A 27,688-nucleotide genomic window follows, 5' to 3' on the forward strand; every position below is an offset into this window, starting at 1 on the left:
CTTCATTTAAGATCAGTGTTGAACTGCCCCTTATTAGATTGCAAGGCCTGAAGAGGCCGCTGCCTTTGCCACATCTGTTGGATGTAGCCTAAGCTCAGACAAAGTCCTGTGAGAGTTCTCCTTGAGAAACCAGCTCTGAGCCTGGCTAGGCCGCCTCTTCGCTGGCTGGAGGGAAGTGACAGCCTGCCTGCAATCACCGTAATTGATAGCTTGTGAGGCAGAGACAGTAAATAATTGTTGCACAAGTTTCAAGAGCTGGCATAATTAATACAGTTAACAATCTTATGTGATTAATTGGTTCATTCAGTACCAGTGTGAATGGGGGAGAATATGGGCGGGAGAGGGGGCCCCAGACACCCAGCCATGGGCTACAGCCCACTGCTCGTCAGCCAGGATCTGGCCTCTGAAACAGCATCCGATAGTCAAGTGACATTAACCTCTGAGAACTAGGACTCCAGGGGCCAGGGCAGAGGGCAGGTCATAGAGCAGGGGCCTGCAGAGTTTGGCCACATTAGCAAAGACTCAAGGGAGGAAGGAATTGGATTTGACTTCCATGTTGTTTCACGTTAGCCAAGGTCAGAAAGCTGTTGTACGTGGAGATAAGGCTGGCCTATTGATTCATATAGGTGGGGAGGAAGCAACTGATTGACGGAGCTCCAGACTCCCTGGCTTAGAGGGATCCCAGGAGGCCATATAACCAATCTCTTGGCCACTGAGCTGAACTGCTCTTGGGCATCCCTGTCAGAGGAGACTGGATCGTATTTTAAAATTCTCCAGGGAAAGCTGTTCTAAAAGACGGATAGCACACAGCCTTCAAATCATGTGCCAGCTCCAATCCACTGATAGACTCTGCTTAGAGCACTGGGTTGGGAATCCTGCGGCCAAGTCTGGGGAAGAGCTCTGTGATCGTTTGGCACTGTCTGCCCTGAGTGCAGAGGGGAGGAGAGGCAGCCTGAGTGCCAGCGATTGGCAGATCAAAACCTGCCTGATTCACCCAGGCTGGTCTGACACTTTCTTCCAGTGTGGTTTCCTGGGGCCTCACTTATTGCCTTTTAGAAGCAAAAGTGGTCTTCATCTCAACTTCAGGGAGCTGAGAGGCTGTGAGAGACAACCAGGGTAACAGATGTAGACCCAGCTTGTTGGTGGCCTCTTTCTCACTCCTGGAAGATCTGGGAGATAACAACATGAAGCACTGAGCAGAGGGGTGGAGAGTCGGGACCAACCTGCTGGGTTCATCCAGGCTATACCTTGCCTCCATCTGGATGCTAACCCATCCTAGGCAGATGGCAGCTGCCATCTTTTCCCTGGAAAGAGCTGGTGTTCTGGGAGCTTTGTAGTAAGGCAGAGCTGAGTCCCGAGCTTGGCCCCTCCTCGCTCAAACACTCTAAACCTATTTCCTGCCCTTTACAATGGGATAAAGCCTCCAAGACCATGGTGAGCACTGAAGAGGAGAAAGTGGATAAAATTCCTAGCACAGTGCTGGTCAATGAACACCTGAACTCTCTCCCTGAAACATTAATACCAGTCGGACCAGGCAAACCTCTGGAGAGCAAATAGTGGCCATAGCTGCACCCCTTCAACCCTCGTTAAGCCAAGCTCCCCCTCTAGGGCCCTCTTGCTGTTGCTCCTTCCCCCACCAACCCATCCTCGGGACCAGGGAGCGCACACGGGGTGCACTGGATTTGGGGGCCCACCGCAATCACATTCCTGACATGGGGGTCCTGAGCCTGGGGGAGGGCTCTGGGGAGAGAAAGTGGAATTCTCTGGGGGTTGAGGTGGGGGAAAAAGGGAGGAAAAGCAGATGCAGCAAAGTCTAGAAGAGGTTTCCCCTTCCACTACCACAGAGCCAGCCACCCCCCACCCCCGGCTGCCTCCCCCGCCAAAAGGCAAAGGCACATTCCCGGCAGCAAACATACACACATATTTGCAATACAAACGAGCGGCAAACCTAATGATTCGTGATCATTATTTGAAGGGTCCCACTGTTACAGATTTATTTGTCATTTCTTGTAATAACACCGATGGTAATGAATTCATTTGTATTAATGTGAGTGTCACGCGGACTTCCGTCGAAATTCTGCATTAATTAATGTACCATTAAAACAAAGTGTCGCCCAATTAATATCAAACGGAGGTAAGGCTGCCAGGGTCCTCATCATCTGGGTTTCATTTGTAATTCATGGTATTAGCACCCCGCTTAATGAAAGTCATCTGCAATTCCTACCCATGGTCTCTCCTACTTCCTAGGGGAAGGCCAGTGCGCCCTCAGAGCCACCTTCACTGGGCACCCTGGGGCCAGGAGGAGGACGGCTGGGGAGGAGTCTGTTTCTTGGTAGAAATTGGACTCCACGTTCTTAATTCCAGGTGGGGCTTGGGGAGACCCTCGGAACTTCCTGACCGGGTTGGTCATTGACGTGAACCAGCCAGGACATGTGTGGAGGCACCGTCTCTGGATTCTGTTAGGGAAAGGGAGGCTGGTTTGCTTTTTGGTCAAGTCTGGTCTTAACAGATGAAGCCATGCTGTCCTAGGACTGCCTTCGAGCAGGATGCATCTGGGATTCTGGGTCTCCATCTTGTCTTGGGGTCAGTCCGGTGGTCTTTGTGTGCCAAGATTTTGGCTGTCCCCAAGGCCAGTGGCAGAGTCCATGGCCTTTGGTCTACCATGCACAGTAGACCAAAGAGTTGGACTTTCCCCCCCGTTCCTCCGACAATACCCTCGGAGGAGCCCTCTCCCCAGAACAGTAGCAACAGATGCTCCACCCCACCCCAGCCTTTAGAAACCTCAGGACCCCTGTCATGGGAACGTTCTCAAGGACAGCGTAGCAGGGAACTGTCCCCCTCCCCAGGCGTGTTCCTTGGATGAGTGGATCTCCCTGGGTCACCCCCACCAAAGCAGAGAACGGGAGGCTGCCATTACCTGGTAATAATGAGGTTTGTCACACTGCTGGGAGCTGCTGCCACCATTACTGTGCGCCAGGCACTGGGCTAAGTGTTTCATAATCATTACTTCATACCCATTTTCTAGATGAGGAAGCTGAGGCTCCAGGAGTTTCACTACTTGCCCAAGGTCACATGGAAGTGAAAGAGGGGGCAGGACAGGCATCTGGGATGGTTGCACTCATGTCTTAGTATCTTCCCGCCCTTTCGGGACCATTTGAGAGCTAGTGAGACAGAGCCACAGGGGTGCAAGGCCCCTGGCTTCCTGACCCCTGGTGCCCTTTGTTCTTCCCAGAATGTCCTTCCTCAGCTTGTCACCCACTCTCAGGGGCTGTGCTCTGCAGTCCTAGCACAGGGCAAACACTTACCACCAGCGGTGGGGCATTTTAACCTGTGTTCTGTCCACATGAGAGTGTTATGTATCTCAATAGAGGGCAACACCCTGAAAAGAAGGAAAGGGAGAGAGAAATGCCTTTATCAATCTTTGCTTCAGTACATGCTGCCTTTATATCTTCTGAAGACAGTCTGAAGCAAAGGGGCTGGCTTTGTAGCAAGGGAGCCTTGGATTAGATTTCAGGAAGGACTTAACAGTCATACCCTTGTAGAGCAGGAAGGGAATGTGGAGATAATGTGCTTCAACTCCCTCATTTGACAGATGAGGACTTGAAGGCCAAAGAGGCTTGTAACTTGTCCAGGGTCCCACAGAGACAACATTGATTCCAGGTCTTCTGTCCCCCAGCCCAGAGCTCCGTGTACCTGAAGGATAAGAATGGTGGATGTTCAGGGAGTCACCTCCCATCCTTGCCGGGACAAGGGAGGGGGAGGTCAGGGAGTAAGCACTGAGGTGGGTGTCTGCCACCACTGACTACCTATGTGACCTCAGTCAGGTCCCCTCCACTCTTTGGGTCTCAGCTTTCTCATCTCTAGAATAGGGCAACTGGGTAAGGTGGGGCTTCTCCCCCGCAGGCTGTACATGAGAATTCCTCTGGGAACTTAAAAGCACAGAGGCTGGGGTGAGCCCTGGCGTTGATATTGTTTAAAAGCTCCCCAGGTTTTCTAATACACAGCCAAGGAGCGAACCACTGGACGAGGTGATTTCTAAAGTCCTTCGTCGCCATGATATTCCCAGTCTCTCTCCACTTATTGAAGATTAAACCATTTCCCAAGATCCCGCGGCTCCAGTGAGTTCCTGCAGCTGTGCTCTCCTTGCCTGGGTCCTGGTGCCACCAAGCCCCCTCTCTCCAGCCTTCACCATCCCTCAGCTCCCCTGCAGCCTGGTTTGCAGCCTCCCCCAGCCTGTCTGCCTTTAAGCCCCCGGGCACCAAGTGACAGGTTCCACTTATCACATCACACCACCTACTGCTGAAGGGCCGGCAGCAGTAGCCACGGGGATCAGAGAGGCAAAACCCACACCAGGACTTGACCACTACTCCTGCCTGCCCCGGCCTTTGCTGCCCTCTTCACCTGGCCCTTCAGAATGCACACCCTGCTGGGGACAAAGGGGCACACCGATGGGTGGAGCCCAAGGGGCAGGGGGCGGGGAGAGATGAGCAGGAGAAGTTGCATTGCTTGAGCTGTCTTCTTATTCAGAATCCATTTGTTAGCCTCAGCTTCCTTAGATGTAAGGCCCGCCCAAAGGAGATTGCATATTCATTTTGTTTACCATGATTCATCTTCATGCGGGGGAACGAATTTGGGGCTGGGAGATGGAGATGGACCCTCATTTGTGAGCCATGGAGCTGTGCACAGAGAGCTCAGGGCAGCATTGGAGGCCCCGCACACCCAGAGTGGACTCCATTAGGACAGAGATGGGGGTGCGTGCCACAGGGAGAGCCCCCCAACCCTGCCTCTCATCCGGGGCTTTTATCTCTGCAGAGAGCAGAGCAAGGACCTCAGCCTTCAGAGGCATCGCCTCCCCTTCCAGGCCTTCCCACCAGAAGTAACGTTTACAAAGCACTTTACAGTTTATAGACCCTTACACCTGCCCCATGAGATAATAACATTATGATAGAGCCTAAGGTTTGTTGAGCATGTGTTATGCACTAAGCACTTATTGTGTGTTATCTCCCATAAGCCTTATAAGACTCCCATGGGACAGGTTTTCTTATTATGCCCATCTATAACTATAAGGAAACTGAGGCTCAGAGAGGTTGCCTAACTTCCCTAAAGTCACACAGCAAATAAAGGGTGGAGCTGGGACTCATATAGAACGTTCCCTTTCGCTCTTGCTTCCTCAAAGCCTCCCTTTATTGTGTCTCTTTTCTTCCCCACAAATAACCACTTGTAATTGCTCATAACCGTTTTTTTTGTTGGAAAGATAAAGAGTGTGAGTGTGGGCAACGCAGTCTTGTACTGTGTTGCTCCGTAAACGTGTTTGGGATCGATGAATGAAAGAACGTGACAGCTCCTGATAACTGACGCCTCCCCTTCCAGCACCTTCCTGGTGACGCCTGGCTCCTGTAAAGTCCTGAGCCTGGAACCTCTAGATGGCCTAAGTCATTCTGTAGCAACCCCTTTAAACATCATTGGTAGGCCCTGGCACTTAGCCAGAATGAGAGGATCCCCATTTCTCAAGGTCATCTTGGCCATCCCCCTGCTGTCTGGACCTGGTACCCTTTGCTCACTGAGCACTGAGCACAGCATAGCGCGGTGGTTAAGAGCTTGGGCCCTGGTGCAGCCTGCCTGAGTGCAAATCCCAGGGTTCCTGCTTAGTACACATGGCCTTGGACATCCAGAGAATGGGAATAGTAATTCTGTCTGCTTCACAAGCTGCCAAGAGGATTATACAAGATAGATAATGCATGGAAAGTGCTGAAAACAGGGCCTGACACACAGGAAGTCCTCAGTGGGTGTGAGTTATTACCCTAGACCCCTGGAAGGCCTTTTCTTTTTTAAAAAAATATCCTAAGGAACTCCATGCATCTATCAGTTGCCACTTTCCAGAATCTACTAAGTCTCAAGACCAGCCACGTCATGCCTCCGCCAAACCCTGTTTCTGTCCTGGACTCAGCCCCCTAGGCTCAGGGACAGAGTCCTGGAACCCAGATGACCCTGGTTCTGGACTCCAGGGTAGCTTTTTAGAGAGGACTCTTCTATAGGTTACATCATAGCTTTCCCTAATTTTTTATCTTAGAATTTTCTGCTTCTGCAGAAGGTTGTAAAGATTTTGTTTTGGGCTTTGATTTTTCAGAATGACTTATTTTATCTCCCTCGCAGCTCTGTGTGGAAGGTAGTGCAGGGACTGCTGTACCCATTTCCTGGATGGGAAGACTGAGGCGTCAAATGTTTGCATTGACGTCCTGTAGCAACAGAGAAGGAAGTCACACGGATCGTTGTTGGAAGGCCAGAACGTGACCCAGAGTTTGAGGACAGTTGTTTCTGGTTTTTTTTTCTCCAATCAGGCCAATGTGCATGGGGGGTAATCGTCGCTGAATGGATCATTTCCTGCCTCCAGAAGCTGGTTTCCAAGTCCCTTGTGGGGGAGGGAGCAGGGGAGGCTCCCAGGAGTCTGTCCGACTACCTTCCTTCTCAGTTTGGGGAAGGGTGGGAGGGTAAAAGTGAACAGCTGAGGTCTGGATTCTGGCCTCCACTGCCGTTACTCCTCCCATGCCATAGAGAGGGAGGTGGGGGCCCAGCCCTGAGGAAGGGGGTGGTACCGCCGCCGTTGAAAGCAGCATGCCATGGGGACTGGAGCTGGCGTGGGCCTGGGGGCCGCCTCGCCAGCGCGGCCCTTCCCGTCCCCTTCTTCAGCCAGCTGCTGGGCTGCTCTGCCAGCTGTGCACCGTCCAGGAGGCACCATGCCTGGTGCTGCAGCACGTCCCTCCCTCAGCTCCTGCAGGTCACAGGTGAGAGGGATAGAGGTTGGCTGCAGGGGGGCAGGTGCAGGGACAGCCCTGGAGTGTGGCAGCTAAAGGGAAGTGGCACGTGGGGCGGGGGTGGATCTCGAAACCCTTCTGTTACTCATTCTGCAGGAAGGTCGCTGGGCTCGGGTAGGGATGCTGCTGTGTGTGTCGGGGGGTTGAGAAAAATTACCTGGATCTCCTTAATCTCTGAATTAGAAGGTAGCTGGGGCCATTTCACACTTGGATATCCTACCTGGCTTTGAAAACCAAACTTCTGAGAAGAAGGAAGGAGGTCCCAGATGTCCCTCTCATGAGGCTTCTCCTAGTCTTGCACACCCAGCACCTTCGTAAAGCAGAGCCTGGGAGTGTGGGCAGGAGAGGGTGTCTCAGCCTGAGCCTGGGCACGCGTGCCTAGAAAGCCCAGGCAGCCAGGCCTCTTCCGGAAAGGGAGGGAGCATCAGTTCCCTATGCTGGGTGGTGACATCTGCTGTCTAGGGGAGCTGTCAGCAGGAATGCCTGTGGAGAGGGCACAGGTTCCTCGAGCAAAGGTAGACCAGCGCTCTGGGGGGCTGCTGTGTAGACCAGTCTGACTAAAGCAGAGGTTCTCAATGGGGCAAAAATGAAAGATGAGTTTGGAAAGGGAAGCTTTGATCAGACTGTGGTGACGTTCAAGGCCCAGGAGGAGCTTTTGCCTTGGACAGAAAAGAGGAGCTGGTGATAGTGTTTGAGGAGGAAAATGAGATCGGGGGGGTGGATCAGTGCTTTAGGGCAGTGACTTTCCAGGATTAGTTACGGGAGCAGGGACGAAAGAGGGGAGGCCACTGCAGTGGTTCAGCCATAGGGAGATTTTTTTCAATTTTTATATTAATTTTATCAGCCATATATGCATGAGCTTAAAAGTCAAATAGTGAAGCTAGTCTTATAATAAAAATAGCAGTGCCCTGCCTCATCCTTTCCCATTCCTGATTCCCATCCTGAGATAACCTCGTTCAATTTTTGTTGGTTACCTTCTTATTTCCAAATTGCATGCTTATAAATTTTTCAGTTTTAGATACTATCTATCGACTTTCAGCTGTGAAGGATGAGAATTGCACTTTTGCACCACCCTCTACCTCATCTTTGCTGCACACACACATACACACACACCCCTCTTAATATGCTCCACCCATCCTCCCAACATAATTGTATCCTTCCTCTTAGCTCAAACAGCATTTAGTGTATACAGCATTACAATTACGTAAATATTATTCACAGCAGAGCCACATAGTGTACAGTACTGTCATTATATTTCCTCTGTAATTATATTTCCTCTTTTGTTTTCTCTAGAATTAATAACTACCTCTTTTTCGTTTGCTTGCTTAGTGTTCTATGAACCTATCATTTTTTTCATCCCTAAATATGCTGACATAATTGAATACCTCTTCTCAATGTATTAAAAGAATATTGATTTTTTAATTCAGTTTGTATTTTTCTTGGCAACATTCTCCCTGGAGCAATTCATCCTCCTGCTTCAATCTGGACTGACTGTGCTCTGGCTTGCTTGCTATTCTGGAAGCTGAATGGCTAAAGAGACATGATGTAGGTTAGGCCTCGGGGAGGAGAGGGCATTCACCCTAAGAATATCTAATATATTAGGTCCAGGTACATGGGTTCCCTATTATCCTCTATCTTGGTTTATGCCCTCATTTTGGTGGGGTACACCCTTCAGTAATTTCCTGAAAAAGAATTCATGGGATTTTTTTTTTTTTTTTTACTTTGAAAAATGTGTTTATTCTACAGTCATATTTGTTGATAGTTTGGCTGGGTATAGAACACTAGAATGAAAATAGTCTTCTGCATAATGTGAAGTCATTTTTCCTTTGTGTTCTGGCTGTTAAGAACTTTGATGCCATTTTGATCCTTGATACTTTGAGTGTGGCCTTTTGTTTTCTCTCTGAAAGTTTCTAGGATTTTTTTTTAATACTCAGTGTTTTGAAACTTCATCATTTTATGCTTCAGTGTGGAGCTGTCTTCTGAACACATAGTGTGGTCTCCTTCCATTTGGAAGCATGTCCTTCGGATCTGGGAGTTTTCTTATGTTACTTCTTGGATAATTTCCTCCCCTTCTTTTGCTCTGTTTCCTCTCTCTGGAACCCCTATTCATTCATTATGAATCTTCTGAACTACACTAATTTTCTTCTCCCCCATTTTCCATCTCTTTGAGTTTTGTCCTACTTTTAGAGAAATTTCTTTATCTTCCAACTCTTCTGTTGACTTTTTACTTTCAACTAGCTCTTTCTTCCTCTTAAAAGATTATTTCAAAGATGCTGTCTTGTGTTGTCTGTCTAAGCTTGATAAAGATACTCATTGTTGTTACTCCTTTTTACTGTTTTCCTCTCTGTCTTTCACGTTAGAGGCTCTTCTCAAATGTATACTTGACCTTTAGTTGTCTGTTCATATTTAAGAGTGAGTTCACATTTACCTGCCTGGAAGCTTGCTGTGTGTATTAGGACAGGGGAGGGAGGGGCGCTGCTTATTAACCAGTGGGCTTCACTATGGGATGCTTAGGTGAGGACCTGGATTTTTTTTGTAGGAATTCCAACATGTTAATACTTGTGTTTTCTCTTGGGTCAACTTTCCCTATCTCCTGCCTGGCTGTCAGCCTCCAGGAGGCTAAATGGCTAAAGAGGCCTGATTGGAGATGGGAGTGGAGGGGAGATGCAGCTTTTCACTTAACCTCCCTGTTTTCAGCTGCCTCGTCCAGCTCCCAGTCTGAGTCCAGAGCCCAACTAACTCAGCCCCTCCAGAAAGCAAACCTCCTATCTTCTGCAAGAGTTGGGGAAGGCATCTGGGAGTCTTACCACTCTTCTTAAAGATTTGTAGCCAGTCTTCCTGTTTTGAGCATCACCTTAAGTCTCCAGTTCCTGAGCTTTTCCAAGATTCTGAGATGCTGGCCTAAGTTTCGGCTTTCCCATCTCTCCTAAGGCAGTTTCCAGTTCCATCTGTTTCCAGGATTCTGTTGGCACCTCTCATCTGTTGTCACCTCCTCTCCTATTCTTTTTGCCCTTATGGATTTATGCATTTTTAATTTCCATATTGTCATTTGGGTGAGGGGGTTGGGACGAAACCAGAAATCAATGGAGGTGTTTAATCTGCCATGTTTAACAGGAAGTCCCGATTCTGTTAAAACACTTATTGAATGCCTTCTATGTGCAAGTGACAGTGCTAGGACTTCGGAGGTGGCCGAGGTAAATCACAAAGAGAAGGGGAAGGATTTGAGGAATGTTGAAGGAAGAACTGCCAGGCCCTGGTGATTGATGAGGAGTCAAAGTCAGGAGAGAAGGGCACGTCCAGGATCACTCCAGCAGGCGAAGAGACTGGCGGAACTTGGGAAGTCAGGATGGGCGTTAGGTAAGCACTTTGATGGAGGTCTTCCTGGGATTCAGAACAGGCGGTCCACAGCCAGAGGCTGAGAAGGAGCAGGGCCTTAGAGACGGGAGAGCACTGAACTGCTTCCATGGAGATGCAGAACAGCTGAGAAGGCCAGCCCAGCCCAGGGAAAGTGCTCGAGCCATGTGAGGGTGTGTGGGACTTGGGGCCCAGCCCTTTGGGGCCCCTCCTGCCCACAGAGCTGGCACCTCCACCTGCCAGTCTGCCTGGCACTCAGAGCAGACCCAACACCTTTTAGAGTCCAGTGCATATCACCCAAGAGAGAACGGACACTGGTCCACAGAAGAGATGTTGTAAAATGACGTCTTCTAGACTCCTCTGCAGAGAGAGGTGCTGGAGCACTGTGTACATGTGTGGGTGTGTGCACACACCGTGTGCCCTCTCCCAACCAGAATGGGGCCACCTGAGGCATCCACGGAGGGCTCTCCTGGTTCTCTTCCCTGTACCACTCCTCTCCTTGGACCCTGCTCTCAGCTGGTGCCCACAAGTGCCTTCTTGCCCGTTTGAGAAAGAAATACAGCCCACGTCTCTCATAGACCCCACTTCCCCTCCCCCATAAGCTGGAATGCCACAAAGCCTCCCAAACTTCATACCCTCCCCAAGCACCCCAGGAGGCCCCTGGCTGCAGAGTCACAAGTGAAAAAGCACCTCTTTGGCATTCAGGGGAAACCAAGGCACAGGCGCCTCCACTTTGCCCTGATACCACCCCACCCCTCCCACCTCCCCCCCCCCCCCCGAGTCAGAAAGGTCTCTACTTATGACTTTAATTCTTCTTGTCACAGTGGGAGCCCATTTCCTTATCCCCAGTGAAAGCGTGCAAATTTTGAGATACGTTCTTCCTTCTGAAATTCTCTTTGGGCTAAAGCTCCCCACCAACACTCTCTTCTCTAATCCCGCCAACCTGAATCTCCCATCTTTGGGTCCCTTGTCATCCCCAGCCCTTCCACAGAGGAAATGAACCAGTTCCGCTTGAGCAGGGGCCCTGAGCTCACTTTCCACCCTCATCTGCAGGGTCCCTAAGGTCTGGAGACACAGAGGTGACCTGATTTTGAATCCTTCTCCCACCACTTACAAGCTGTGTGACTTTGGACAAGTTGCTTCATTTCTCTGAGCTCCCATTTCCCCCATCAGGGAAAAGGAGGTAATGAGATACAATTTGTAAAAATGCTGACGGATGAAGGGTTGAATCCCTGCTCTGCCCTGCCTCAGGGACCAGCTGCCCAGCCTCTGAGCCACAGGCTTGGCCCAGGAGGGTCTGTTCCCAGCTCGGAGCCACCGAGGCGCCCTCACCTTGTCGGAACTCCATCTGTCAGGAATTTATTACTAATGCATTTTATAACAGGCTTTATAATAAGATATTAAAGACTGTGGCAGCATCTAGCAAGCATTCCATAAATATTAATAACGCCTTTAGAGGTGGCACCTATGGTGGAAACGGTTGGGCTTGTTCCGAGGTTTGTTCCAGGGTTGAGAATAAATCTAACGGGCGGGGAAGGAGGGTGCACTGCGAAGATGAGAGAGTATGGCGTGCTGTTTTCTTTTTCCCATCTTCCTTTCTCTTGCTGCTTTGAATTTTTATAATACTTCTTTTCCTTTGTTCACAACTTTTCCTCCGTAATGTGTCTTTTGCTCCCTTAAGTTTTCCTCTCCTTTCTCCCCAACTTTCCTCCCTCTTTCTTCTCTCACAAACTCTCTCCCTCCCATGCCCATTTCCCTTTGGCCCCCAGTTCAGCCCCTTTCATCACCCCATCCTATTTTTCTCTGACCCCCTGTGGTCTTCCTGCCGCCTTTCGCCTGGTCTCCTTTCCCCTTGCTTTACACTCTCTCCATCTCTGTTTCCCCTGTCCTGCGCTCTGCCTCTCTGTCTGGCCCTCTTCCTGCCTCGCTGCCCGTGCGCCCCCACCTGTTCCAGTGAGCACCCTGAGCCACCCCTGTAGAAGCCCGGAGTGTAACGTGACTCACACTGCGTTTGAGAAGTGAGCTATTTTTCGTTATTATTAACGAACAAGATCTCTTGCGCGGTAGAACTTTGCCAGAGTCTATTCCCTTGTCACCCCAAGAGCAGCAAAAAGATTTATTTGTCTCCGAATTGCGCAGGGTGGCCCATTTACAGCAGGTCCATCAGAAGTGATGTGGAGCTTAAACGTGAGCTGGAAGAGGCAGGGGCCTGCCCTGTATGCGACCTGCGTGGAGCGGGCCCCTCGCTGAGAGGGACAGCCTAGCAGGGGCAAGGGATTTGCAGGGGATGATGCCTAAACACACTCCCCGGACCCCAGGCAGCGTGGGCGGTGCATCTGGGGAGATTTCCCTTGAAATGACTCAGAAGCTGTGAGGGAGAGGATGGGGTTGGACAGGGGATGCAGTGGAAGAAGGGGCTCTGGAAGCAGAGTGGGGACAGAGAAGTGCGCTAAGAGGCCTGTTTTAGGGACAGGAGTAATCACGCCCCGTGGGGCCTTTCCTCCCAAGACCAGCTGCTCCTTTCCAGCAAAATGGTGGAATCAGAGTTGCCCTAGAATGGGGCTGCACGCCCCCCCCCCCAGCCGAAATGGGCCTTTTGGCCCTGCCTGCACAGCCCAGGCCCACCTGGCTGTGGTTCTGTAGACCCTGAACTCCAAGGCCAGACACCGTAGTGGGTAAGGGGCGCCTTCCCCCTGGTCTCCCGTCTCCAGGCAGGCAGAAACTGGCTCTCTGGGGCATCCTCCTCCAGGCCTGTCCTGGCTAATTGTGTCAAGCCCACACCCCCGCCGCCCCACATGCATGCTGATCATTTCAATGGCCTGGATGGATTTGCATGTTAAAAGGAGTGTCTGGGGACACTTAGAAAGAAGAGGGAGCCGGCATTCCTTCACCCAGGCCACTTCCTTCTCCCCATATTACTTCCTGTGCTCTCAACAGTCAGCAGTACTGGCCATGAGCTTTGCTTTCTGTGGCCCAGCTGTGGGCCTTAAAGGGGCCAAATGCCAGCAGGTGAGGGGCAGGGTTAGCCTGCGGCAGAGCTGTGGGGTGAGGAGGAATTGCCCATGGCTGGATGTGTTCTGGGGGTGCCAGTGGGGCAAGGAGCCAAGCCCCGTGCAGGGCAGAGTGAGTAAGTGGTACCCACAGGAAGGACAGCAGGGACTGTGTCTCAACACCACAGCCAGGGACAGGCAGGGCCTGTGAAGGCCGGGGCCAGGGAGGCCCTCAGAGACCCTTGTGCTCCGTTCTCACTGCAGATGGGCTTCCTCTGCCACCCTGTAACTGTGGCTTCTGTGTGACTTCCGGCCTGTCGTGGTGCCCGCTCTACCCCAACCAGGTAGCAAGAATCTTTTTTTCAGTTCCCCACAGAAAACGGATTGAGTTTCCAAGGCCCCATCTGATTGGCCCGCTTGAGTCAGGTGGTTACCCCTGGACCAATCGCATGTGGCCTGGGCCTGAAGCCACTTGGTACAGACATGAACACCTAGGTCCATCCCTCTGAGCAGAGCTGTGGGTATAAAGAGCATCTCTACTCAGAAGGCGGGTGGGCAGGGAGGCAGTGGTTGGTGTCTCCGGGTGAGGTGAGAAAAGCACTTATATATGAGTCAGAGCACCCAGTTTCCAGTCACAGCTCTGCCATTAACCACCTGTGAGATGGAGAGCATGGAAGCGCATCCCCTCACTTTTCCCATCTATAAAATGGGAGACAAGGCTGGCTGATCTCCAAGGTTCCTTCCAGCTTCTACATTCAAGCCATCCCTGAGGGGTGTGTGGTCAGGCCTGGCCTTCGTGCTCAGGAGCTTCCTTGGCCTCCAAGCACCCCTCCCAGCCCTGCCTCAGATCCCACCCCTCCCAGCTCTTTGCCAGGCCTATTTGAAACGATTTCTAAGTTATGCAGAAATTGAATAGGTTTTCACTGCAGGGCATGAAACATAATCCAAGAAGGTCGCACACAGGACCATCCCTTATTTTCCCCCTTTTCCTGTCTTCTTGGACCTTGCTCTTAAATCCTCTGATCACAGCCTTCACCCTGGACCATTCGGTATGGATGGGTGAGATACCCTCTCCTCCCTGAGGCAGGGGGCTGGAGAGCTGATGTTCTCGCAGGAGCCGTCCCTCTCCTCTGAGCACTAGCTCCACGTGGCGTGTACTCTGAAGTGCTGTCTCGCTGCCTCACAGGGGGCTGGTCACTCTGAAATCGGAACACGTCCATCCCTCTCGTGGCAGGAACTACAGGCTTCGACGGCGTGCTTTGTTCTGGAGCTTGGGCTGATGCCGGCACTCCTGCGATGTGCATGTTGGACCTAGAGATGGGGGCGGGGGGAAGAGAGAGAGCTGCAGGTTAGCTGAGAACCTCATAAAGACCTCCTCGAGACCAGTGCCGCCGTGGTGCCATGTTGGGGTAGAGGCTGGCTTCACTGAGCCCAGCACCCGAGGAGTACAGTTTCTGGGGTTTTGCACGTGGTGGCTCGGGGTAGGTCCTTGCAGAGTACCTGGGTCCATCAGGGTCCCCCAGGAAACAGTTCATCTCGGATAGTTTCGATAAAGGCATTTCGGTGAAGAGACAACTTCCAGAGGGGGCGCAGGCCTAGGGGGACATTAAGGGATGTTGAGGCACCAGAGACTAGCAGCAATGGGAAGCTCTTTCTACTCCTAGGGCTGGAGGGGCAAGGGGAGGGGCTGGAGCGCACTGAAAACTGGGGCCAGGGAGGAGAGGCTGCTGGGTTGGAGCTAGAGGGATTGGGGAAGTGATGCCCCAAACTCTTTCTCCTCCTGTCTCCTCCCCAAACTCTGAGCTCCTACCAGCCCCTCCCGTTGGCAGAAGCCAGCCTGCAAGGGAGCCTAGGAATGCAGTCCACTGAGGCCGCCCCGGGCGGGGGAGGCGGGGCGGGGGGGTGTCATGGCAGAGCAGGGCACTCGGTAGATCTGGGGATTGCAGACAGGGAATGCCCAGTGCAGTATCATTAATAGTCATCGTGTCTCTTTATGCCTCCCTGCCCTACCCTTGAAGGTGTTCTTGTCTGCCATCCTCTAGAAGGCATTCAGGCAATAAAATCACAACTGCCATCTTCTAAGCACTTATTATGTGCTGGGAAGTTTACACTCATGAGCTCGAGTACTCTTCACATTAACCCTATGAGATATTATTAACTTCGATTTACAGAGAGGGGACTAAGGATCAGAGAGATTAAGTAACTAGCCCAAAGACACACAGTGAGGCTCGGGTTTCAACAGAGGTCTTTCCATCCCTGAAATCCTAGCATTTGTCCAGTCTACCCCCTTGTATACTTGATGCTCTTTTGGAGGCAGAGAGAGCATCTGTTTTCCAAGCCACTGAGATGGGTAGGGCAGACCTAGCAAAGGCAGAGAAGGTTCAGGAACTCAGAAGTGTAAGGGAGTCTGCTGGGTTGGAGAAGTACAAATAGCTCTACCTGCCAGGAAATAGTAAGCTGATGAGAAAAGAAACTACACGTGATCTTAGCCAAAAGGCCAGGATGCGGCGCCTGCCAGGAACTGAAGTGTGGAGGGGGAGAAAGCGCAGGACCACGAGGGCCCGTGTCCTGTGCAGAAGGGCCCTGGGGCATCATGGATGGTATGGAGGAGAGGGACCTTTGCCCATCTGCCCCTGTCCTTACTGCAGGTTGGAGGAAGACAGGATCTGAGCCTGTCCCTTCAGGCTGACACTTGCCTGACGGGGGAGGGGCAGCATACTCAGAGAGAAAAAATGGCAACTTCATGACATTGTCCTCTGGAGGCCCTTTCCAGACTGACTAGGGGCCTTACAGAGAGCACCCTTGCTTCCAGCAGCTAGTCCTGGGGAAGGGCTGACAGTGTACCCGAGAGTGGTCTCCAAAGAGAGAAGCTTCTCAAGGTAGTGACCCAGGGCCCAGGTCATGGCCAGCAGCACGGAGAGGGGGCAGTAATATGAATGCCCTCCTTGGAAGGAGCCCTGCAGGTGTCAGAAGGGACCCAGTCATTGTCCCAGTGTAAAAAGATCCCAGAGGACTAGGAATGTTGTCTCTGCCCTCAGGGAACTTTCAGTCCAATCCCTCACTCCTGGCTAGGGGGTACCACCCATGCTGGCAGGTGACCTCAGCACCGTGCAGAAGAGTTAGGCAAAGAACCGCCATCAAGGTTTAGAGAAGTGTTTAGAATAGAGCTTAAGAGCATAGGCTTAGAATTAACTGCACCTGAATTCAAGGCCTTCTTTGCCACTGCCTAGCTGTGTGACTTGGGTGAGTTACCTAACCTCTCTGAGCCTCAACTTCCTTTTCAAAAGTGGGATAATAGCAACCACCTAGAAATCTGCTTGTTACAGAGCTGACAGGTACAGCCTACTGCACAGACATGGCACATAACCGGGAGCAAGGATTGTTTCTTCCTTTCTGTCTCTGGGCGGAGCCTCGTTAAGTTGCCTGTCTTCAGATGTGTCCAGAGCTCACTAAGTTAGGAATAAATTTACTCACGCGGGATTTCGCAGTCACGGCTTACATGCCAGGCGTCGCGGTGGGCGCGGCGGTGATGAGAGCTGACAGCTGGGCAGAGGATGCAAATGCGCAGATACTTAGAATACAACGTGCTAAATGCTGTCATAGAGATTCGTTCATGTCGTCATAAAGGGTATTTACTGGACACCTGCCATGTGCCAGGTACCGTGCTGGGCAAGGCAGATAGAACCCTAAAGCTTCCATGGAGCACATGTGCTATGATGGAGACAGGCACTGGCCGGGGAATTACAGAAGAACTCTGGGTGATGAACCATTCCAGGGTGCTGTGGGACTCTGAGTATAAATAGTGGCAGGGGTTGGGGGCGTGGTAGGGGCTGACCTGGCTTAAGGGTCTGGAAGGCCTCCATGAAGAAGTTACATTTAACCAGAAACCCCAAGTCAGAAAGGGGCAGGGGTCTGTCTATACACAGTGTAGAGCAGAGGGAATCATGGAAGGATCCCAGGAGGTGGTGATGTTTGAGCAGGCTTTGTGGGCCTCTCTGGTTACAGGCTGCCATGGCCCAGGCATGGCAGGTGGATGTCCCACCCATGGGCAAACCAGGTAATCTCTGTGAGCCAGGCAAAGTCCCCAGACTCTCTGCCACATCCCCATATCACTTATCTCCTAGCTCCCTGCCCTTGAAACCTCCAATACGCAGACTCCTGGCTGCCCTCCAGAGCAGCCCGTGCCTGAGGCTTGGGCAGCCAAGGGGCACCTAACAGTGAAAGCAAAACCGCCAAGAAACAGGGGGTTGGGGACCAAAAGACCCTCATCCGGAGCTCCAGGACGAGCAGATCATCTTTGGAACTGGTGCTGTCAACAGCCACCAGGAGGCCATCAAAAAAAGGAAAAAAAAAAATAGATGGTGCATTTTAAATTCCTCTGAACCCTCTTAGAATAAAAATGATAAAGCCGCAGGTCTGGTTGGCTGGAGGGACATGGTTAATGGGCTTTGGGGGAATAGTCACTGATGGAGGCAGCTGGTCCAAGCTCCAGCTCACCGTTTTATTTGCTTTTTTTCACCCCCAGGACACGCCAGTGGGGACGCCCATCTTCATCGTGAATGCCACAGACCCCGACCTGGGTGCAGGCGGCAGCGTCCTCTTCTCCTTTCAGCCCCCCTCCCAGTTCTTTGCCATCGACAGTGCACGTGGCATTGTCACAGTGATCCAGGAGCTGGACTACGAGACCACGCAGGCCTACCAGCTCACCGTCAATGCCACGGTGAGTCCCGGCACCGGGGGCCCAGACAACCAGATGTCAGCCTCTTCCCACCCTCAAAGGGAGCACAGAACGTCAACCTCGTTCCCTGCCAGTCAAGGCTCATAATGGTGATGCTGGTGATCAACAACAGCTGATGTTACTGAGGGTTCGTGCTATGTCCCTGGTGCTGTGCAGAGCACTCAAATGGATTGTCTCCATTAAACCTCACGACAGCCCTATGCCATAAAAGTTAAAGGACCCATTTTACAGATGAGGAAATCGAGGCACAGGAGCAATTCAGTGACTTGCCCACAATCACCCAGCAGCTGGACCCCAGTGCTGCACTGGTAACCCCGTGGGGCATTCCCAGTGCAGGGTGTCCTCTCACTCTGTGGGACACAGGACAGAGGTGTCAACCCAGCTGTGTCCTGACACCACCCAACATGCAGGGGCCAGAGGGTCCAAGCAAACTAGCCACTGCTCTAGAGCGGTGATTCTTACACAGAAGAGAGCACCCGTCTGCACCAGGCACCGTGCTGAGTCCTGGGAATTCCAGGATGAGTTAGTCAGGAGGAGGCGGTGGGAGAGCAATAACTATCCCAATTTATAGCTGACACTGTTGAGCCTCACCAGCTGATAAGTAGCGGGCGGCAGGAACCCAAGCCCGGGTGGTCTGACCCCCACGGTCAGGAGTCTCTGAGTCTCCAGAACGTCATGCTGCTTGGACACTGTCGCCAGCTGTTATCAAGGGCTTGGGGACCAGGCAGGCCACACCCTCAGTAGGGTCCTCCCCTGCACGCCCCTCGTCCCTGCTCCTGGAGCCTTCAGCTGGCAGCAGGGCGAGCCGGCCTGCTGTCCCTTAGATTTCTGTTTACAAAGCTCAGGTCAACAGTGAGACAAATCACAGGAGTCCCTCTTGACCCTCCAGGACCCATCAGCCTGACACACAGCATCCACCACCTGGCCCCATGTCACTGCAAGGGGGCTTCCAGTAGCGCTGGGGGCTCCACTTGCAGTGACATGGGGCCAGAGCCCAGGGGAAGACACACTGGATTGGGTCCAGGGTCCAGTTTGAAAGATGGCGTTCCCCCCAGGATTGGACAAGATCCAGAGAGACCCCCCAAGCCAGGAAATGCAAACTTTTTCTTTGTACCTGGTCCAGCGGCCCCTGGGGAGGCCACTGCTGATGACACCCACATTCCTTCCTTCTCCCCTGCTTAAGTGGTAGTTGCCCGGGAGGACGTGTGTGCTGCTATTTGGAAAACTGACTTCTGGGATCAAGGGCACTTGCAAGACCAGAATCCACTTTTTGGACACGCCTGTGCCCTCCCGCGGTGCCTTGCACACCCGCTTGAGGTGGTGATCCTCCCGCCACTCTCCATTTGCACACACCTGGGCCCAGAAATGCACAGATGCTTGCTATCTTTCTCACTATGAACTCGTCCGTGTGGGATATTTTCCATCTACCGTAAAAATGGCTTTGGGCCAGTGAGGAAGAGAGCAGAGCTGGGCACAGGCATGAATCTGGGTGGCCAGGCCTGTGAAGAGGCCTAGCCTCAAGCTGGGATGGTGAATGCAGTTAAATTGCCATTAATCTTCCAGAGATCAGGCCTTGAAGCAGTGGGAGAGGAGGGGCCCTAGAAATCCCTTGGGTCTTGATGGCTCCCCCACCTGAAGCACAAGTCCCTCTCAGGGCTGACGCTGTGCCCTTGGCCACTGGGCATTTCCTCAAAGAGATTCTCCTGTGTGGCATTGCAGGGAGCAGTGTGGGTCCCCAGCCACTACTGGGTGGGTAGCGGGTGGGGAAATGTGGGACTCCCCTGGGAACAAGCTGCTGAGAGCTGTAGGTGCCAGAGTGACAGCTGGAAGCCTGGCCAGGTGCCTGCTCAGCCAGATGTGCCCACTGCCATCCCCTTTCCCCAGCCATGGAGTCCAGGGTGGGCTGGACGGGGGCATCCGTGGCAGGAGCAGGGCTGCAGCCACAGGTGTGGGACAGGAAGGGCAGGTGCCACGCTGGACAAAGCCAGCAGCCCACAGAAGCCTGGTGATGGCAAATCAGAACCACTGGCATCCCCGGCCCCAGAGTTCAAAGGACTTCCTGCCAGGCTTCACCCTCTGGTCCTATCTGCCTAGTGGTCATTCCGGGGCCTAGCTGAGAGCTCTCGCCGTGGGTGGTCCCCAAGCCTGGATTGTGAGCCCCATCATCTTGGAGGCTGGGAGGCTGTCTCCCCTGTGGTCCAAGGGGCCCAGCTCCCCCTGCCTCCAGACTCTCCCCTCCCTTGCTGCACCCACGACCCATCGCCAAAGCCCCTCCATCCTCTACCCGGCTGCCCCTGAGGACTCGTAGGACAGCCAGCCCTTCCTTCTCCTCGAAGGCTCAGCAGCTGTGTCTCTGGAGGGCAGGAGCAGGCACTGGGCTTGCTGTAACATGGGGAATGCCTTGCATCATTCACATCACCGCAGACAGTCCAAGGGAGATCTAACCCAAGGACAGTCCCTCCTCAAATCCCAAACCAGAGAATGTACAAGGCCTAGAGTCCATAGAGGTCATTCCGGGTGTCCCTTCATCTCACAGAAGAGGAAGCTGAGACTCCAAAAGGGGAGAGAACTCATTCGAGGTGACCCAGCAAGTTAGCACCTGGGCTGATATTTGGGCCCCAGATCCAGACAGAGCATGTTTTTATGTCAAAAGGACCTGAGTTTGAGTCCTGGCTATACACTTACCAGATGTGTGACTCGGGGCAAGTTACTTAACCTCTCTGAGTCTCTGTTAAATCTGCATAATGGGCACATAATACCTACAAAAGCAAGTGAAGTGTATAGTACAGAGCCCGGTGTATAATCTCTTCAGCATGTAGTTTCTGTTCTTGTTGGCATCGTGACTCAGTAGGAGCAGCTATTTAAGCAGTTTATCACGCTTAGGGGAATAGAAGATGGGTTTGGGGTTTCCTTTCTTGGTGAGCTTTCACAGGACCACATTTCCAGCTAGGAGGGTTTAAACATTGCCTGCCTGGCCACATGGCCTGCATGACCTCTCAGGATTCCTTCCCAGAGTCCCACAAATGTCACAGGCCCTGGAGCGCCCCCTACTGGTTCTAAAGGAAAAGTTGCTTGACCAGTAAACCCAGCGTGTAGAACAGGGATACAGGTTCCAGAGTAGCCCCCTCTGTGGTCAAAGGGCCTTTCTTCTGAGGAACCCCCATCCTAGTCAATTCCCTTGCTGCCCTTGGACGAGAGGGGGCAGGAAGTGGGCATGGAGGGGGCAGTGGCCCCTGACTGAATCCAGAGAAGGAGCTAAGGGCAGCACCATCCCTTTACCCCAAGGGCAGTCAGGCCTAGGCTGGGCGGGGGGCCAGAGATGTGGCTCTACCCCAGGCCTGCTTTGTGACAGTGGATAAGCCGCCTTCCACTAGGCTTGGGGACCCTGTTTGTGTTTCCCTGCACAGGTCAGAGGTCACTGAAGGCTCTTAGAGTTCCTGAGCTCCGTGTGCTAATGCCCTACCTGGGGGAGTGTGGGGATACATGTGTACGTATGTGCACACGTGTTTGTGTGTGTGTGTCCATGTGTGTACATGTCCACAACATCACTTAACCTAAGGCTGTGTATTCTTTGTTCTCTAAGGATCAAGACAAGACCAGGCCTCTGTCCACCCTGGCCAACTTGGCCATCATCATCACAGACGTCCAGGACATGGACCCCATCTTCATCAACCTGCCTTACAGCACCAACGTCTATGAGCATTCTCCTCTGGTAAGACCCTCCCCGGGCCCTTGTGAGACTTCCCTCTGCACCTCTGGTAGGGATGGGGGCCCTGTTTGGTGGGATGGGCTCCTTGGCGTTTCCTACTCCCCCAAACCCCTATGCATGGCAGTGATGGGTGTCCCAGCCCAGTGAAAACCCAATCCCCTCTTATACCACACCCCACCTCCTCGTTCTCTCACTTCATCCCTGGAGGGCCCTGAGTGGCAAAGAGCAAAGACTGGCTAGTGCAAGTGAAGGGCAGCAGTTCAGAAAGATTCACGTGAGATGACGGGGATGCCTGTGGAAAATCCAGCCTGGGCTGGAGAGCAAATCTGGACTCAGCCAGGCTCCCCAAAACATCAGTGGGGCTCAGCCATGCCCCCCACGGGTCAGTCAGTCAATCTGCCTCTCTCAGCCAGCCATCACTGCCCAAGGTGGCGGCCACCTGCCATCCACCCCGCAGGCCTTCTTAGGCTTGGCTCTTCCCTGAGAACTCACAGCTCCGGCTGCCCCTTCTAACTGCCCAGACTTTGGGTTTCCCAGGGCCACGTGTTCAAGAGAGGCACCTGATTGGCCGTGGTCTGGTTTTTTTTTTTTTTTGGCTGCGTTGGATCTTCATTGCTGCATGCGAGCTTTCTCTAGTTGCAGCGAGCAGGGGCTACTCTTCGTTGTGGTGTGTGGGCTTCTCATTGCAGTGGTTTCTCTTGTTGTGGAGCACGGGCTCTAGGTGCACGGGCTTCAGTAGTTGTGACGCGCAGACTCAGTAGTTGTGGCGCACGGGCTTAGTTGCTCCGTGGCACGTGGGATCTTCCCGGACCAGGGCTCGAACCCGTGTCCCCTGCATTGGCAGGGGGATTCTTAACCACTGCGCCACCAGGGAAGCCTGGCCATGGTGTGGTTTTGTGCCATGTCACAAGGTCAGAGGTCGCCAGCCAGCCTGTAGATTGGCTGCCCGCGGGCCATGTTTCCACCACGGTTGTCAGCTGTGACTGGAGGTCTTAGAGACAAAGCATGCCGCTGCCCCCGGACAGGGGCTGTGGGTGGGCAACTTTGCTCAGCTGTGGGCCAGGCAGGCAGTACTAGGCATCCCTTGTCCGGTAGCCATCCCTGCTTTCATACAGACTAGAATAGAACACCCGCTGTGGGCTGATGAATTGGAAAAAGGTGGCTCCTCTGGGCAAACACAACCCCTGGACATACAGCTCGGGGAACAGCTCTGTGGAAAGAAAACTGTGCCCCTCCTTCTGAGGGAACTAAACGTGCTTAGAGGAAAGGCACAGCTTTGAGAGCCAAGGGGAGCACACACCTGAACGTGTGGCTGTTCAGCGCCCCACGTGCATGTCTGCACAGGCTCTCAGAGTTGGGTACAAATGAGAGGCAGGCTCCCCCGACTGGAGTGCAGGCCATGCTCCTGGACCACCACAGACCAGGAAGCCTGCCCCCCAAGTTTGGGACCATGGTCTGTCCCGACCATTGGCCTCCTCCAAGCACCATACTGCAGGCTCCAGGTATGAGGGGGTATCCACTTCTTGGGGCCGCTTGTGGGCTGGAGGGTCTGACGAACAAGTTGGCCTCCTGTTGCAGGTGTCTGAAGCTGCTTCGAGGGCAGAGGGAGACATCTGAATGTCCCCACCCCAGCCGTCTCTTTCTTGGTGGTCCATGGACAGCAGGAGCTTGGGCTTTCAAGACTGTAGGCTGCCTCCCCCAAAACCTCTTTGCTAATAAGCACTCATATTCTCATCCCTGACCTTTCAGACGAGGTGGGCTCTTCCATCTGCCCCCAGCCCCTGGCCATCCCTTCTTAGTGCTCAATGCTCCTGCATGGCTCACTCACCCTCGGCTGCTTTGCTGGACCGCGGCAAGAATGGGGTCTGCTGTGAGCACAGCGCACCGTGGGTGCTCAGGAAGTGTTTTTGGAATGAGTGAATGAATGAACAAACGAACGAACAAGCAAACAAACAAATGCCCTGGTCAGACCAGCCCTCTCGCTATCCCGTCATCCTCATCACCCTTCGTGCCTGCTCTGGTCACCAACCCCAAGTCCACCCATCTGTTGGTTCCCAGCTCACTGACGACCTTTCTTGGAACTTCTTCCTGGCTTCCTCCTCACTGGCCCAGGCATAGACATCCCTCTCCCCTCAGCTCTGCTGGAGTTCACCCTCCTTACGCTGCATGACTTCCCACTGAATTGTAGCCACACCTGTAACGTTCACCGACGTGTAAGTGGGTTACTTTGGGGCTCCTGGTCACCAAGGTGGCTGAGTCTTTGGGACCTGGTCTCGAACCTCCCACAGGCCTCCCAGGGCATCGTGCTCAGGGCTGAATGCAGGCAATATGGGCAAAGCCAGCTTGTCGATTGAAGTGAGGACATGATGGTGGCTGGGCAGCCAGGGGTCTCGGAGCAGGTCGCTGTACTGCCATGTACTTGCTTGGCCAAATCACACGACTTCCAGACCTCTTCCTCTTTGGGGAACCGGGGCTACAGCTGTCTCAATTGTGCCTCCCTAGCCTGGGGGTTTTAGAAATTGAAGCACCCAGCAGTGCCGGCATTAACAGACATTAGAACACCGCAGTTATGTGTTGGGATTGGGCTGGGGGTCCCAGCTTCAGCCTCATTTCAGTGTCTCGGTGCTCAGCAAGAGGGGTGTTGGTGTGAGTATCGTCCGAGACCTTCAGTTTGTCTTGTCTCTCCTGGCATCCCTGCATCGTAGCAGAGTAATACTAAATGTAGCTGTTACTACAGGTGTTCCTTTCAGATCTGCAGATTTCTGAGTTCGTCCAGCCATCCATTCCATTTTTCATTCTTTTACTCATCCTCTAGATGTTCATTAAGCCCCTGCTGTGTGCAGGGCCCTGTGCTAAGCCACACTTTCCAGATGATTCCACGGGCCCCTGCTAGGATGACTCCTCAGAACAGGCAGACGGGGTCCTTGCTCCCCTTGTCTCCTGCGCTCCTTATGCTCGGTTTCTTGACATCTGACATGGTTCTTCCTCAGGATGAGGGACCTTGATATCTCTTTGCCTTGCCAGGGTTGTCCCTTTGGCCCCGCAAGGCCACTAAAGCCAATGTCTGGGGGGCTCCCAGGGAGCAGGTCTGAGTCCTGCCTCTTGGGTCATGACCAGGTGTGGGCAAGCCAGACAAGGAAGTAAGCTGGGAGATTCGGACTCTCCCAGCGCCCACAGAATCGCCTCCATGTCCACACACCTCTGGCCACCCTGCCTCCAGACTTGAAACTTCACCGTGTCCCTTGCACAGCTTCCCATATACCCTAAGCCTGATTTTTCCAGGCTTCTAATCTGTTTCCGTGCCTTGATCTGGGCCCTCCATGTCCCTTTACAGTGTGGAGCCCTGATTTAACACAGCACTTTCCCGGCCAGGCCAGGATAGAGGAGCTCCATGGCCTGATCAGTCCCCCAGGCCAGAGGACCCAGGAGTCCCCCATCTCCGGCCCTGCCTCTGCTGGCCCGGTGCCTCCATCCGGACCCTCGCCCACTCTCCCTCACTCCCCCTTTTTATCTGCAGCTCCCAGCATGTTACGCCTCCCTCTATCAGTGTATCAGGTCAGCATGCCTCATCTAAAGTGTATATATTACCTAATAAAATCCTTCTTATTTGGGATTATTGCATCAAATTTTAATTTCCTCACTCGAGCAACAGCATGTCGGCCTGCCCGTCAGTGAAGGACCGATAGAAGGTGAAAAGAGCGGATAAACTGCACAAATTACTGCTAGCCGATGCCTATCAGCCCTTTGACTGGAATTGACTGGAATTAAGGACTGAGAAATAGGATTTTCTGCCTCAGAATCTGCTGTGGCAGCTCCTGTCGGAAGTCTCTTCCGGCCCCATCGGCTGCCTCCCCCCAAGGACGCCTCCCACTCCCGAAGCAAACTGCATGTCATCCTTTCAAGTCCTTAATCCTGTCATGGAAATGGGGGAGGGGCATGGTGCTGGGCCGGCAGAGAAAGAGGTAGACCGGCCCCCTGAGGCTCCAGCTTCAGCCACTCTCCTGGCCAGCTTCTTTGGAAGGAGGCAGCCACAGAAGGGAGAGTCATGTTCCTTCTAGAGCAGTCCCAGCTCGTCTCAGCTCTGCCCCGACTTCCCTACTGGTACCCAAGCCTCAGAGGCTGGGGCTGCCTGGCACCCTCACTCACCCCCTCACCACACCTTGAGCCGCAGTCTCCCCACATGTACCCTCACTGTGAGAGGTTGTGAGAAAAAAGTGAAGGAACCTATGCGGGAGCCCAGCACAGTGCTTGGCACACAGTAGGTACTCAACTAATGCTAGCTCTCCCTGTGAGCTCCTAGCTCTTCTCTCTATAGAATTCCCAGAAAACGTCTTCCCTCCAGGGTGGGGATTATTAACCTGGGGTCCTGCGGGGCCTGCATTTTGCTGGAATTGTTTGGAGCATCACGTGCATGCATAGTCTGGGAAGAGGCCTCTTAGCTTTCATCAGATGCGCACGGCGGTTCCAGGCTCCAGTGAATAGTGACAGTCACTTTTATAGCATTTTCTGTGCACCCACTGCTGTTTCAAGTGCTTTACACGTATCCCTTGCTGAGGTGTGGGACTGTTGTAATACCCACTTTATAGATGGGGAAAACCCAAATGGTGAGAAGTTAAGTAACTCATGCAAAGGATTCAGATCCAGACAGTCTGACCAGAGTCACACCCTTAACCCCCTTGCTGTACTGATCTTCCCCCAATAAGGAGTTGGGACCCTGCATGCCCGTGCACCTTTAGCCTCTTAGGGGAGGGGGGGTGCGGAGGTGGGGGCCTCATTTCCCAGGAAGCCTCCTGCTTGCAGTGTGGGTTCCTATGAAGGGAAGAAGCCCTGTGGCCAGGTGGGCCCCAACTCTAGAGCTTCTGCGCCCACCTACCTGCTCTCCTGGCCATACCCTGATGCACCCCAAGCTGGGGTACCTCTCTGGAGAGCCAGCCAGGCAGAGTGCACCCCTGTAGAGGGGCCCAGGCCTGCGACGGGCACTTCTCCATCCTCTCATCTTTGGAAATAGTTTCAGTATATTGAAAATATAATCACTGAGACTGAAACAAGAGCCGTGGGTTCCCAAGAGCCCCTAGTCCTCCCTGTTAATTCCTTCTCATAACATTTCCAGTCTTTGTGGCTGCACTTGTATTAAAAGCTCAGGGTTTTATTAAAAATGGATTTATTTATCCAAAAAGATGAAAACCCAAACTTTGTCAGGAGCCTTTTAGAGCTCTCTTCGTGGAAGCTCAGGTGTGGCTCTTCCTGGGGAGAGCCAGCCTCCTCGCCGTCTGGTCCTGGCTCTCCCGCTGGGCCATCTGAGCCCTGGCCCCCCAGGAGGACTCCAGGCCGCCAAGGGCAGGGCTACCCATGGGGAGATTCTCACAGGGCTCTGAGGACTGAGGATTCCTTGACCACCACCTCCCCTCTTTGCACAGGCCAGCACTGGCCCCCTTCCCGTCCCCCCGAGGCTCACTGACCACTCCAGGCCCTGGTTGTGCGCCTGCAAGCATGCAGCTGCCCCTTGAGGTTTATTGTTTAGCGACTGTCTGGAATGGTGCTTTGGTAGGCACTGGGCCCAGCTGACCTGGCAGGCCAGGGGCAGCCAGGGCACCCTCATGCTGGAACACATGTGAGGCTCAGATTGGATGGGGCTGTAAAAGAGGGAGCTGACCCTGTGTTGAGAAAGCCCTTCCTGGCAGCTGGAGCCTCAGACCAGAGTCCTGGACTCTCAGGCCTGGGGACAAATCCAGGCCTCTCTTGTGTAAGGAGTGACACCAGGAAAGGCATACCCCCAAAGGACGCCCCCTGGAGTGATGGGGGGAGCCGTTTGTGTAGACCCTTCAGATCTAATGCAGTGCTTCCCAGATGACCTCCCATGTACCCCTGGGTCTGAGGCTGTTAAGATGTTACACAAAAAGAATCTGTCTTCAGCTCAGAAAACGGGCGAGAACGAAGGTTAACGGATTTCTTTACCGCTTTACTACTTCCGGGAGCCTTTACCACGTTAAAACCCATTGTGCATCTCCAAGGGAGGGACAGGGAATGTATGTTTTCCCATATTTGACATGAATTAATACATGCAAAGTGCTTACACTAGTGCGTG

General features: G+C 53.1%; 1 protein-coding gene across 1 annotated transcript in view; it reads left to right on the forward strand.

Moving 5' to 3' along the window:
* Window positions 1-27,688, forward strand: part of LOC116741928 (cadherin-23-like) — a 334,451-nt gene that overhangs the window by 139,112 nt on the left and 167,651 nt on the right. The window contains exons 7-8 of the mRNA XM_032609100.1: window positions 17,682-17,876; window positions 21,478-21,606. Of these exons, the coding sequence (XP_032464991.1) occupies window positions 17,682-17,876; window positions 21,478-21,606 (324 nt within the window). The remainder of the gene's footprint in view (window positions 1-17,681; window positions 17,877-21,477; window positions 21,607-27,688) is intronic.

The sequence above is a fragment of the Phocoena sinus genome, chromosome 16, assembly GCF_008692025.1.
Source record: "Phocoena sinus isolate mPhoSin1 chromosome 16, mPhoSin1.pri, whole genome shotgun sequence".
Lineage (NCBI taxonomy): Eukaryota > Metazoa > Chordata > Mammalia > Artiodactyla > Phocoenidae > Phocoena > Phocoena sinus.